The sequence below is a fragment of the Acomys russatus genome, chromosome 6, assembly GCF_903995435.1.
Source record: "Acomys russatus chromosome 6, mAcoRus1.1, whole genome shotgun sequence".
In the NCBI taxonomy this organism is placed as follows: Eukaryota; Metazoa; Chordata; class Mammalia; order Rodentia; family Muridae; genus Acomys; species Acomys russatus.
The window spans coordinates 32480243-32493368 of NC_067142.1; the positions used below are offsets into that span (position 1 = coordinate 32480243).

Below are 13126 nucleotides of genomic sequence, written 5' to 3' on the forward strand. Positions count from 1 at the left end.
AAAAGGCTTTCAGATCCGAATTTTCATTTCAGACAAATTAAAAAAAGAAAAAAAAATTGAACTACTAGCCGCTGTCCTTTTCTTTCTTAAAAAAAAAAAAAAAAAAAAAAAAAAAAAATATATATATATATATATATATATATATATATATATATATATATATATTACCTATACAGTGCTCTGCTGGCATGTACACCTGCACACCAGAAGAGGGCAATAGATGGTTGTGAGCCACCACATGGTTGCCGGGAATTGAACTCAGGTCCTCAGGGAGAACATCCAGTGTGCTTAACCTCTGAGCCATCTCTCCAGTCCCTAACCATATTTTTCCTATCTAATGAAATGTTCCTAAGAACTGGAGTTAGATTAGAGACTAATCGAGACACTATGTGGGAATGGGGACACGGCTCAGCATGTAAGCACATTCGCTGTGCAAATGTTAAGGACCAGAGTCCAAACTTCTAGCACCTACGTAAAAGCCTGGTGTGGCGGGGTGCACACCTGTACTCCCACACTGTGGTAGGAGGTAAATTACTGGGGTTTTCTTGCCATCTGCCCAGCCCCCAGGTTCAGTGAGAGAACCTGCTCAGTGAAAGATCCTGTCCCAAGGGAGTAAGGCAGAAGTGATGATAAAGCAGGACGTTTAAGTTCCTCTTCTGGCCTCTGCACAGGATCACTTTGTTCTCTCTCTCTCTCTCTCTCTCTCTCTCTCTCTCTCTCTCTCTCTCTCTCTCTCTCTCTCTCACACACACACACACACACACACGGGGGTGGGGCCGACAACCTTAAGAGGAGGCCAGCTTATGAGGCCCCTCTCCTCAGAGAAGGCAGTGGGGCTCCACGCATTTCGGATAGGTCTCATTTTGTCCCCATTTTCATTTCCACCCACGTGCAGCCCAGGCAGCCGCCCTTACTGGTTGCTCAGGTTGGACAGGGAGTGCACTGGCTGCTGGTCGCTGGTATTTTCCCTTAAAGCATCTTGGCAGCGATCCTGGCCGTTTAGATGCTTGGATATCGCGGGCTGGGCGGGCGGTTGTGCTTTATCAACAGGATGAGTCTCACAGGTGTTTCACAAGGCCCAGGAAGAAGTCCGCTCCCTGGCTTCCACCTGCTCCAACTCAGGGACTAAGGGGCATCCACGTTCTGCCTTCTTCTTAGATGTGGCCCAGTTTACCACCCAATGTAGCTTGTTCTGCTAGAAGTGTACAGGGTCTAAGGAGGTAAAAGAGTTGGATCTTTGGATCTTGCTGGTTTGTGCTTTTTTTGTTTGTTTGTTTGTTTTATTTTGTTTTTCCAGACAGGGTCTCTCTGTGTTAGCCTTAGCTGTCCTGGACTCGCTTTGTAGGCCAGGCTGGCCTCGAACTCACAGTGATCTGCCTGCCTCTGCCTCCTGAGTGCTGGGATTAAAGGCGTGTGTCACCACCACGCCTGGCTTGGTTTGTGCTTCTTTATTCACCTGGAAAATGGACTCGGTGTAACCCTGGCAGTCAGAGTCGGTTTGCGAATGCTGGCAGAGTTCCTTTCCCCTGTTGGAGGCAGAATGATACAATGGACCCTTCTTGGCCACCACCTCCATCGGGGGCCACCAGCAGCCCTCTCCTATCTGCCTCAGTGTCCTAAATTTAAGACAAGAGGATAGGCCCAGGTGGCCCCAGAGATATTTTCGAAGCTTGCCAGCTATTGGCTGGTTCTCCTGGGTCACAGCAACTCAGAGACCGGAAGGATCCCTGCTTAGTCTGTTTTCCAAAAAAGATCTCCACCAGACAAACTTACTGTTGCTTTAGCTGTTTTATTTACTGTGGAAATTCCATTCAAAAGCACAGGGTTATGATTGGAATTAAAAGTAGCCTCCAACTAGGACCGGAACAGTGTTTAAGCAGCTAGCTCCAGCCAGGGGCTGTAAACAGCCAGGTTCAGGGAGACAGATGAGTAACCCAGTCATTTCACTGCACTGTATTGAGAACTCCTATAGCATATTTATAAGGCGCATACTTAAGAGTGCCATATACACTTAGGGTGGAGTCCTCTACGGTCTCTTGGAGGAAGTGGCGGCGCTGAAGAGATGAGTAGGAGCTACCTGAAGGGAATGAGGATCAAATCTCTTAGACCATGGTGTCTGCTTCACAGACACCTGCCACCTGTCATTCCACACATCTCTTCCTTTAACGACAGATATTTCTCCCAGTGTCTAATTACTTAGCCCTTGGGTCTTGAGCCCCTGGAGCAGGTCTTGAGTAGGCTGAAAAGCTGCATGGACTCTGGCTTTGATCCCCGAGGCACTACGGGTTTGTTTGTTTGTTTTTCAGCGTGGAATGCAAGAAACCTGCATTCGGTTCACACACACTTATCCCTTATCCCTTTACTCTTGCTGTCTGCCTTTCTTTCTTTTTCTTTTTCTTTTCTGGCTCATGGTTAGCATGGGGGGAGGTGTCGTGAGTTGGAGAAACCTCCGCATTCACGGCAGGCTTCTTGGAGAAGGTGCCGGTCAGAAAAGGTGAGGACTAGCTGGACTAGTTAGGTTGGCACCTTGACTTGAAGGGCCTCCTAGATGCCGGGCGGCACTCGGCCGCGCCACCCTTCCCGCGTTCGACCTTTGTTCCTGCACTAACCTCTCACCGACCGAAGTAGCGTTATCACTTCCCCCTTTCTGCGCCTTGCGTGACTCGAGGCTCGCCCTCGGCGCCTGCTTCTTTGCCCTCGCTGGGCTACGGGAGCATCCCGGGGCTGGGAAGTGTCCTCGGTAGCCAGGCTCCGCCTCCGGCCCCGCAGTTAAAGTGAAGGCTCGGCGCGGCGAGCCGGGCGCACCTCGCGCAACCTGCGGGCTCCGAGGGAGCCGCTCCCAGCCGCGCCGGGTGGCGGGAGCGGACGGAGGCCGGCGCTGCCCGTTAGCAGCCGCGGCAGCAGGAGCCTCCTAATTACTCACCACGCTAATTGCCCAGCACTGAACTTCGGGAGCGGGTCCGAAGAGGAGCTCCTAGGCGCAGAGGAGGCAAGAGGTGTCTGGGGCCGGGCCCCGCCAGGGTTAAGTGCCCGCCCGTTCCCGGCTGGCGGCCAGCTCGTCTTCCGAGGGAGGCCCGGAGTCACCGCCGGGGGATCGGGAGGTGCGCCCGGACCACACCGGACCCCCTCCCCCACCGCCGCCTCTAGGAGGCGCAGAAAGTGGGGGCGCCAGTCTGGCGCGGGGGGGCGGGCGCGGAGAGCCAGAGGGGCTGCGGGGACACCGAGATGGCCGATGAGATCGACTGGCTGGACCTGCCAGGCCGATGGACCTACGGAGTGGACCGCGGCGGGAGAATCTTCTTCGTCAAGTATGTAGGGCTCATCTCGCCTTCCCCCACCTACCCTCCCTTTCCACTTTTTCTTTAAAGTTGCCCGGCTTGAAAGGTGGTAGCGCTGGGGGTCAGGCTGGCTGGGTGGGTGGGGTTGGCGGAGAGAGAAGGTTGGCTGACTAATTAAGTTATCAAGATACCTGTTTGAATGCGACTCCCGCCTTTTCCTCAATGGGTCAAAGTCCAGGAAGGCTCACAGGCTTCCTTCTCTGAGCTGGAGAGGCAGGGCGGGAGAGGCGGCCTTGAGTCTTTACCCTGATCACCGCAGCCCGCAGCAAGGATTTCTTCCAGCTCTTACACTGAAAGGCATGGGCAAAATGACAACGTATTAGGAGCCCCTGCCTCTACTACCTGCTCGCTGCAAGACTCCAGTCCTTAGGACCGCAGCTCCTCCCCCTGTCTGCTGCTTCTCTGGGTCTGTAGTCAGGAGGCAGGAAAAAGCCCGATGCTTGGAGCATTCTTTAGGGAGAGGCTTTGCTGCTCTCAGTGATAAATTAGCACCGTTCTATTAATTTCATAAACCAAATGGCTGTGGCATAATTTCATTATAGCAAAGTGGCCCTGTTTGGCCCCTTTTTGGCTGGCTTCTCTTACAGTCATCTTCTGCCAGGAAAAAAAAAAATCTCCCAATGATATAGCAAGTGCATAAAGCACAGCGGTTTGGACTGCTTCCCCACTTGACAAGCTTCTGCTTCCTCAAGCCAGTCACTCAGAGAATATTAGAGCTGAAGGGAACCTAGGCACAGCCCCTGCCCAGCTGTTTCCACAGGACCTAAGGTCTGGAGAGATGGGACCACTTGCCAGCCATGGCACAGCCTAAGGCCACTTTCTCTTCAGCAGGGCCTTGCCTCGTCCATGGTTGCTGTTTGGAGTTTCGGTTTCCGCACTTGTGCAGTGCTTTCTCCCATCATTAACAGCACTAATTTATCATAATTGATGCTGGGTTCTATTGCCTTAGCGGTAACTTCACTAAAGCTCTTGGCCTGAGGTTAGGATCCTAAGTAACAGACTGTCTCTGGGATTAAAATGAGAATCCCTTCCCTCAGGGGACTGAGCCTTCAAAATCTGTAAGAATCTTTAAAGTTAGGCTGGTGTGGTGGCGCACGCCTCTAATCCCAGCACTTAGGGAGCCAGAGGCAGGTGGATCACTCTGAGTTCAAGGCCAGCCTGGTCTACAAAGTGAGTCCAGGACAGCCAAAGCCACACAGAGAAACCCTGTCTGGAAAAAACAAAACAAAAACAACAACAAAAAAAGATTCATCATGGTTAAGTGTGGCGTGTGCCTAGCTGCTCAGGAGGCTCAGGGAGGGCCATCACTTGACTTAAGAATTTGAGAGCAAGTGGGGCAATATAGTGAGCCCCTACCTCAAAAACACAGACCTGAAGTAAGAAATCATCCAAGGAGCTTACTGAAAAGACTAATCCGGGGCTGGGCATGGTGGCACACACCTTCTGTCCCAGCACTCTGGTGGCAGAGGCCAGTAGATCTCTGATTTCCTGGCCAACTGAGGTTACATAGTAAGACTCTGTCTCCAAACGATGACGACAACGACAACAACAGATTCCTGAAGTCCTGCCCCCTCCATTCTTACTCTGAGCAGAGCTGGCCTTGATGGTCTGAATTCCCAAGAGCTCCTGATGTGTTTGCTTCCTGGACCCTTCCTAACCTTCCCTTCTACTCCACAGCCTCTCATCGAGTAGTCACTCTTTCCTGAAACACACACATAAAAACAGCCAAACGACATGTTTCACCTTTGCGGTGGTGGGAGAAAGTGCAGAATAACACAGTGTTATCCCCGGTGGCAGGGGTGGGGTGGAGGGGTGAGGGGGGCATTTACTTGTGTGATGCTGACTATGGGAGCCAGGAGGAGAACTAAGACACTGGAGGGGACTGGGGAAGCTATTCCAAGGCTGGACTGATGCTGAAAGGGAAGGGAAGGGTATGGGGGCTTTGGGCGGCAGGAGGTCTTGTAAGGACGGCAGGGTGGGCTTGAGGCAAAGGTACCTGGAACCCTCTTGGGTCACAGTGGAGATGGAGTGGAAGCTTGGGGGTGGGGTTTGCAGAGACCAGAAGACAGAAAAGCAGGAGTAGGTAGCATGAGGAAGGGCCAGGTAGGGTAGATAAGGAGTTGGGACTCTATCCTGCAAAAGACAGAAAAGCTGGGGCGGCAGAAATGGCTCAGAGGTTAAGAGCACTGTCTGCTCTTCCAAAGGTCCTGAGTTCAATTCTCAGCAACCATATGGTGGCTCACAACCATCGCCCTCTTCTGGCCTGCAGGCAGAATACGGTATGAATAATAAATAAATCTTAAAAAAAAAAAAAAAAAGAAAAGAAAAGCCATAGGAGACTTTCCCCTAGGGCTTGTTGTTATAGGGTGCACATCCGGGAGGACCCCTCCGGTGGAGGACTCCAGAACAGACCGGTTAGGAAGCTGCTGTCGAAGCTGAAGGTCTGAGGCTTCCAGCGGCTGGGAGGATGGAGATTAGCAAGTGGGTGGGAGAACAGTGGGGCATCTCTAGGGGGAGGCTTCAGAGTGTCTCCATGGCCGAGTGGAGGGAAGGGAAGGGGCATGTCAGTGTCTCGCCCAGCTTGGCTAGAGCAGAAGGAGCCCAGCTTGGGGGTGGGAATAAGTTGGGTGGTGAAATGCTGAACTCAAGGTCCCTGTGTGTCATATGCATATATATATGTATATGTATAGCGCCTGGCTACACCATCTGCCATTAGAGTGAAGCCTGGGCTGAAGAGGGTCCCCAAGGAGTTGTCCTGCAGAGGCGGGACCTCCAAATGTGTGAGCGAGACCGGGCCGAGGTGGCGCACACCTTTAATCCCAGCGCTAGGGAGGCTGAGGCAGGCGGATCGCTGTGAGTTCGAGGCCAGCCTGGTCTACAAAGTGAGTCCAGGACAGCCAAGGCTACACAGAGAAACCCTGTCTCCAAACAAACAAACAAACAAATAAACAAACAAACAAACACCCCAAAAGTGTGAGCGAGAGGACAGGAGGATAGCTAGACGGCATCGGTATGTGAGGAGAGAGTAGAGAAAGATGGACCAGCTTGGGAATGTGCCCAAGGGGGTCGGAGGTGAGCAGCACCAGTCTTGGAGAGGGGAGAAGACAGCGGGAGCGTGAGAAGACATGGTGGCCAGCCATGGTCAACAGAGCAGAAAAGCTGAAGAACCAAAGGTTAGGAACTGGCTACTGGGTTTAGGAACGTGGGAGGGCGTCCTTAGTGGAAAGTGGTTTCAGGGGGCTGGGAACAGAAACCAGAATAACGGGGACTGGTGAGCAGGAAGCCACAAAGAGGGGAGAACGGAGGAGACATAACTTCTGGAAGGGGTTGCTGGACTGAGAAGGAGAGAGCAGACAGGAAGTTGGAGGGGAGGTGACGGGGAATTGTGCCCGTATGAAGCACAGACAGGAGTAAGAGGGGCGAGGTGCTGCCTGCCACAGGGAGATGTGGTTCCCGGTCCAGGCTGGGGCCGCTCAGCGGCATGAGGGTCTGTAAAAGATGGGCAAGTGTAGAGAGATAGCCCGAGCCGAGTGTTAGCCTCAGAGGAGAGAAGGCTGCTGCTTCTCCAGCGCAGAGACAAGAGTGAAAGGACAGGTGAATGTGTTTGCTTGCAGGTAGGGTAGATGGTTTTGACTTTTTCAATTAAGGGCTGTAGAGAATGCAGTGGCAGTGCGTATGCCTTTAATCTGAGCACTCAGGAGGCAGAAGCAGGCAGATCTCTAAGTAGGCCAGCCTGGACTATGGAGGGAGTTTCAGGACAGCCAGAGCTGTACAGAGAAACCCTTGAAAAACCAAACAGGGGGGCGGGCGGGTGGTGGTAGGGTGGAGTAGGGCGTGTAGGAGAGGCTGGCTGAGACTCAAGGTTGGTGGGAAGGCCCTAAAACTAGAGTGGCCACTCACGGAAAATCTCGATGAAGGAAGGAAATATTTCTGCCTGGAGATTGGATTTGGAGTGACACCAGCCCTCCCGTGCCTAGCTTCCCCATCAGTGCTAAGTAAGGCCAGGCAAACATGAGCGCGCGCGTGCGCACACACACACACACACACGCGCGCGCACACACACACACACACACACACACACACACACACACACACACACACACACGGGTGCGTGTGCCCCCATCGCCTTGTTCTGGGCCAGGCTGACAAGGGGAGGTTGGTAGGGGGATACGCAGAAGGAGCTGAGGCCTGTGGCAGACGGTTATCCTGTTGATGGGGCTATCCACAGCATCCACGTGAGGTGGAGATAGAGGGCAAGTCTGGGGGTGGGTGGGGGAAGAAACTGTGTGAGAAGACAGGAGGGTAAGGGCAACATAAGAGGCTAAGGACGCTGACTCCCTCAAGCCTTTCGCATCCCGGGCCTTCCTCTCTGGCTTCTAGCCAGCACCAAAGCCAGACCCCAGGCCCCACTGCTAAAGGCCATCTCCTTCTGGCTCCCAGTGGCTCTGGAGCGCTGAGGTCACCAGAACTGTGACTTTGTTTCTTCTCTGCTTGACAGAAGGGGGAGTCAGCTGGAAAGTCTCAGTGCAGCAGGTATCCAACCTTAGGAGAAAAAAATTAACAAAATCGAGAGAAAAAGACAAAAAGGCCACATGCCTCCTCAGTGCCCACAGAAGTTTACAGCAGCATCGTTTGTGTGGAGCTGAGAAGAGCCTGTGTGTCCATCCTTCATGTTGCTAAGGGCCATTCATGAGTTACTAGCACTGCAGGGTGGGAGGGAGAATGGAAGGGGAAGCAGGTTAAGAGAGAGACGTCTGGCTAATATGATTCCTTCTGGGTAAACTAGAAACTCCACTAATGGATGTTCAGAGCGATGGGCGTGGCTGGGGCGGGCAGAGATAGAAAGAACTAGGAGGGTAGACAGGGCTGGGAGGATGGGAGCCGGGAAGTAAAGGGGGCACAGAGAGTCGGGAGGTCGTTATCTTCACTTGGTGGCAGTTTTCAAGGTGTTCTTCATATATGTCAGAACACTGATTTATATATACATACTGTCTTTTGTTTTTGTTTTTTTGTTTTTCGAGACAAAGTTTCCCTGTGTTGCCTTGTCTTCCCGGACTAGCTTTGTAGGCCAGGCTGGCCTCGAACTCACATGAATCCACCTGCCTCTGCCTCCTGAATGCTGGGATTAAAAGGTGTGCGCCACCACTGCCCAGACACATGCTGTCTTACAACAAAAGTCAAGTAGGTTCTTTCTTTGTGCGTCTTGTCTCAAGCTCCACCCTAGAGCTTGGGCCATCTGGAAGTGCATTCCCCTGCCCCCCTCACCCCTGTCCCTATCCATCCCGGATTGGCCAAGACTGGCAAGCAGAAGGTTCTTGTTGGGGCACATCTGGAAGAACTAGTGTCCCTTGGATGGTTGGCTTGAGTTTATTTGCCCTCAGCTAGCTGCTGTTGGGGAGCTCACCTCACTGGGGCTAAGACACTAGAAAGAGATTGGGACTTGAGGGTGGGCCGATCATCGTTTTCTGGGGTGACCCGGGCAAGTTACATATCTCCCCCCACTCAGATTCACAATCTGTCTTTTTTTTTTTTTTTTCCTTTTTGGTACTGGGGGCTGCTGGTACTTTGATACTGGGCACTCAGGGCCTTGTGTATGTACACAAGGCAAGCAGATCTGTCCTCAATCCTTTGGCTTTTTTTTTTTTTTTTTAAGCTGGCATTTCAAAATGTTATGTAGCCCTGACTGACCTGGAATTCAATATGTAGATCAGGCTGGCCTCTAGTTCACAGAGACCATCTGCCTCTGCCTCCGAGTGCTGGGGCTAAAGGTATGCGCCACCACCGGTCGGCTTTCTGCCAAATTCATACATGGTGGGAATGCCGCCTATAGCACCGCAGCCACACAGCGACCACTTCTCAGCCACCTGAGGATCTTTTGCCTCTCAGAGGTCCTCTCTTCAGGGAATTCTACTTGCCTCACTGAGGCCAAAGGCATTCCGTCCACTGTGGTGCTGTACCAGCAGCCTAGGGTCATGTACTCCTGCTGCATCGCGGCACAACTATCTACATGTGTCTGCTTTCGCGCCCGGCTAGTGTGTTCCTCAAGGCCAGGGAACAGACGGTGCTCACCTCTGAAGCTCCACACTTGGCATTGTAGCCATGGCAGGGTGAGCGCGGCCATCTCAGGAGGTGAGGGCTGTGCTCCAGGAAGCCCTTTGTGAACCTGACCCATCCTTCTTGGTTCTTCCATAGTGATGAGGAGAAGTCAACCAGCTGGGTGCACCCTGGTACGGACTCATCCATCCAGAGTGGACATTCCTCCAGCCCAGGTAAGGTGTCACCTGTCCCTGTCTTTGCAGTTGATGAGGAGACAACAGCTTGAGGTGGTCACAGAAACCCTTGGCCCCAGACCTGCTTTGACTTCTCCTTTCCCATGGATAGACTCACCCTAACCTCCGGACAGGCCCTGGGGAATAGTGCAGGGCACCTCTAACGGGTACATCTTTACCATTACTCTCAGGGACAGATCTTAGAGGATGCCAAGGCTAACACTGGTTTCTTTCTTGTCCTCTTAGACTTCCCAGTCTAGTGGGGAAAGTGGGATGTGTATAGACCAACAACACACAAGAACAGCCAGAGAAGGACTTCAGGTGGGGTTAGAGGGGCAAAGATCCTGTGGATCAGAAGGCCTGGAGTGAAAGGCCTTCCTCTAGGATGAGAGGCCAGGAGGGAGAAGGGCCTGTGCTGGGCCAGATACCAGCCTCAGTCACTCACAGGACACAGCCGTCTCTCTGGGCTAAGGTTTCGTTTACCCAGAGCCTACTTTATTTGGATCTGGGCTAGAACCATGGAAGGAAGCTTCAGGGACCACGGAGTTCAACTCTTGCATTTCAGGGGAGGAAAATGAAGAGAAGGGAGGAAGGACTTGGCTCAAGGCCGCCTGGCTAATATGTGAAGCGGGGTCATGGCGAGATGCACATTCAGAGATCCAGGGACCTGGTTCTGATGGTGGCTTTCCTTGCCTGGGCAGGGGCTTGCTTCTTCTGACACTTGGTTTCCGCATCTTGTAAATGGAACAGGGTTAGGAACCTTCCAAGATGGTCGCAGGAAAGCTGGCACCACAAGAAAGGGGTGGAGCTTTCCTGTTGCCACTGTCTCATCTCCAACTCAAGTGAACTGAGGCACCCCTCTCCCTCCCGCCACCATGTCACCACTGTTTTTGTCTACTATCTGGTTGTGCTGCTCCAATTGAGAGTAGTGTTGCCCCAGGTAGGACTTAGAAGGTTCTGACCTGGGGGTGGGGGTGAGGGGGACAGTTCTTTCCATTTTGGTTGTTTCTAACTGGTTATCGAAGGCTGGGAAGGAGTTAAGATGCCCCTGAAGCTTGCTGGGAGGGCAGCTGCCTGAGCGGGCACTCGGCCTGGACAGGAACATAAGCGCTCTTGGTGTTGCCCAGGCAGAGAGGGCAGTGTGGAGGGAAGTTGCTAGAAAAGGCAGAGGACAGAAGCCACTCTGGCCTCTTTCCCGGCACATCACAGTGGCAGGATTATTTATGATTCTGACCCAATGGGGATCCCTCTATTTGGGGAGACTGCCAACCCACACCCTGCTGAATGGGAGCGTCCTCCCACAGGGACCGAGGGGAACAAGCAGCATTTATGGAGCCACACAGAGGCAAGAGTGTAAGCTCTGGAGGTAGCAAGCCAGCACTCACATCCTAGCCCAGACACTTCCTGTGTGACCCTAGGCAAGTTGACCTACCTGTCTGGGCCTCAGTTTCCCTCTTGGGCTGACACCCACATCATGCTGTACCTTAGATACACGAGGAGAGGGGTCACACGCTGAGCGGCAGCGGCTGAGATGGTGCTCCTCTGGGCCAATCCCTGGAGGTGGGAGGTGGGGGGTGGGCTGGGAGCTGAGCTCTGTTGCTGAAACAACAGCGGTGATGGAAGTACAGGCTCTTCAGAAATATAAGTGAGCGAAAGGGTGAATCAAAACTGGGCCAGCCACTCTTCCAAATTCAGGCTTTGCTCCCCGCAGTGTGTAGCCCAAAGCAAGGTGGTGAGATGACGGTGGACTCAGACCAACAGAGAGCGGCTGTGTCTTATAACCTCCTGCCCAAGGCAGGTGTTTTGACTGACCAATGAAGAAGCAATGAGTGCTAAGAGCATCTCTCCTATTTTTCAATTTGTCAGCCTGGGGGCTTCTGCTCCCCATTGGAGGGATGCTCTTCCCACCAGCCCTGGTTGATGTAGATTCTCTCAAAGTTCTCTCCCATGGGATGGGAGAATCTGTGAGGACTTAGCTAGTGTGTCTATTGGTGGAGTGAGCAGGTGTGCTGGCTAGTTTTATGTCAACTTGACACAAGCTAGTCATCTGAGGGGGGGGGGGGAACCTCAATTAAGAGAATGTCTCCCTAAGATTGAGCTGTAGGCAAGCCTATAGGACATTTTCTTAGTGGTTGATGTCAGAGGGTCCAGCCCATTGTGGGTGAGGCCGTCCCTGGGCCTGTGGTCCTGGGTTCTATATGAAAGCAGGCTGAGCAAGCCAGTAAGCAGCACCTCTCAATGGCCTCTGCATCAGTTCCTGCCCTGCTTGAGTTCCTGTCCTTACTTCCTTTAGTGATGAAGAGTGACTTGGAAGTCTAAGTTGAATAAGCCTCTTCCTTCTCAAGTTGCTTTGGTCATGGCGTTTTACCACAGCAAGCATAACCCAAAGACAGTAGGTGAGTCAGGACCTAACCAGGTGCTCTGGACATGGAGGTGCTGTGACCACAGTGCCTCCTGGCCAAAATCAACTTCTTCAGCCATTCAACCCTGTCACTCTGAGGTTCTGACTCTGAGGTTCTGCCATTGATCTCTTGGAGATTCTCTGTGGATACTTTTTTTTTTTTTTTCAGGAATGCTACTGATGTTCACAAGCCAGTTTCTGTTTTCTGGGACCTGTTCCCTAGGTCCTCAGTGACTTGTGGCAAAGCGGTAGTCTGGAGGGTCCTAACACTGGCCCTCAGAGACTTGTGTCCTAGTTAGATCTTAGGTGCTTGGGACCTGTGAGTCCTGGGTGAGTCACCCGCCCTTGGCACTCTATTTGACCTCTGTGATGAGGGGGTCTGAAGACCCTTACAGGACAAGCATCTGGGGATTCCCTGCTGTGTCTCACCATCCGGTGCTGGACTTGGCTCGGATGCTCAGAAGACGTTTGTGAGGTAAATGAGGAAGAGCGGCAAGCAATGATTCCTTCTGCTGCCTTGCTCTCTGATTTGCTCATTGCCAGAGGAGCCTCCATCTGTTGTCATCTCTCTCCTCGTCTGAGGAAGATTTAGATACTAGAAATAATGGGGGAAAGGTGCAGTGGCCACTTGAACACTGTGGCTTCCCCTGGACTTTCCCTGCCAATCCAGGCCCCAGGTTATGAGTAGAGGGAACAAGAGAGTCTGCATTTAGGACTCTCTCAACTTGTGGTTTTGCTTCCTTGCAGATTTGCCTAAGGGCTGGGAGATGGACTGTACCCCAGAGGGAGCTGTATACTTCATCAAGTGAGTTAATGCTTTTCTTTTCTTTTTTTTTTTAAACCTCACCTTTGGCCTGGTTTTTGTCCCAGGCACAGATGCCTCCTAGGGAGAGGAGATGGCTAAAGGATCTGGCATATCGCATGAGATGCAGCCACTGTGTCTGTGGGTGGCCCAGAGGCATCGAGAAACACCAGGTAGATAGCAGCATGTGTCTGTTGGCCTGAGGGTGACATGTGAGTCACAGAAAGGTTTCTGGGGTAGGGTCCATGGAGAGCTGGGTTGGGCTGAACCAGCAGAATGACTGACTGAGTGACTTATCACCCCCACCCCTACCCCA

General features: G+C 52.6%; 1 protein-coding gene and 1 long non-coding RNA gene across 2 annotated transcripts in view; one reads left to right on the forward strand and one right to left on the reverse strand.

Moving 5' to 3' along the window:
* Positions 1 to 847: 847 nt before the first annotated feature.
* Positions 848 to 3615, reverse strand: LOC127190408 (uncharacterized). The gene is made up of 3 exons (XR_007830775.1): positions 3470 to 3615; positions 1457 to 1526; positions 848 to 1212 (listed from the first exon to the last, which is right to left on the reverse strand). It is a non-coding gene; the product is annotated as an uncharacterized LOC127190408 (long non-coding RNA).
* Positions 2815 to 13126, forward strand: part of Plekha6 (pleckstrin homology domain containing A6) — a 141827-nt gene continuing 131515 nt past the window's right edge. Inside the window, 3 exon segments of the mRNA XM_051147407.1 lie at positions 2815 to 3308; positions 9531 to 9607; positions 12756 to 12813. Of these exon segments, the coding sequence (XP_051003364.1) occupies positions 3226 to 3308; positions 9531 to 9607; positions 12756 to 12813 (218 nt within the window). The 5' untranslated portion in view covers positions 2815 to 3225.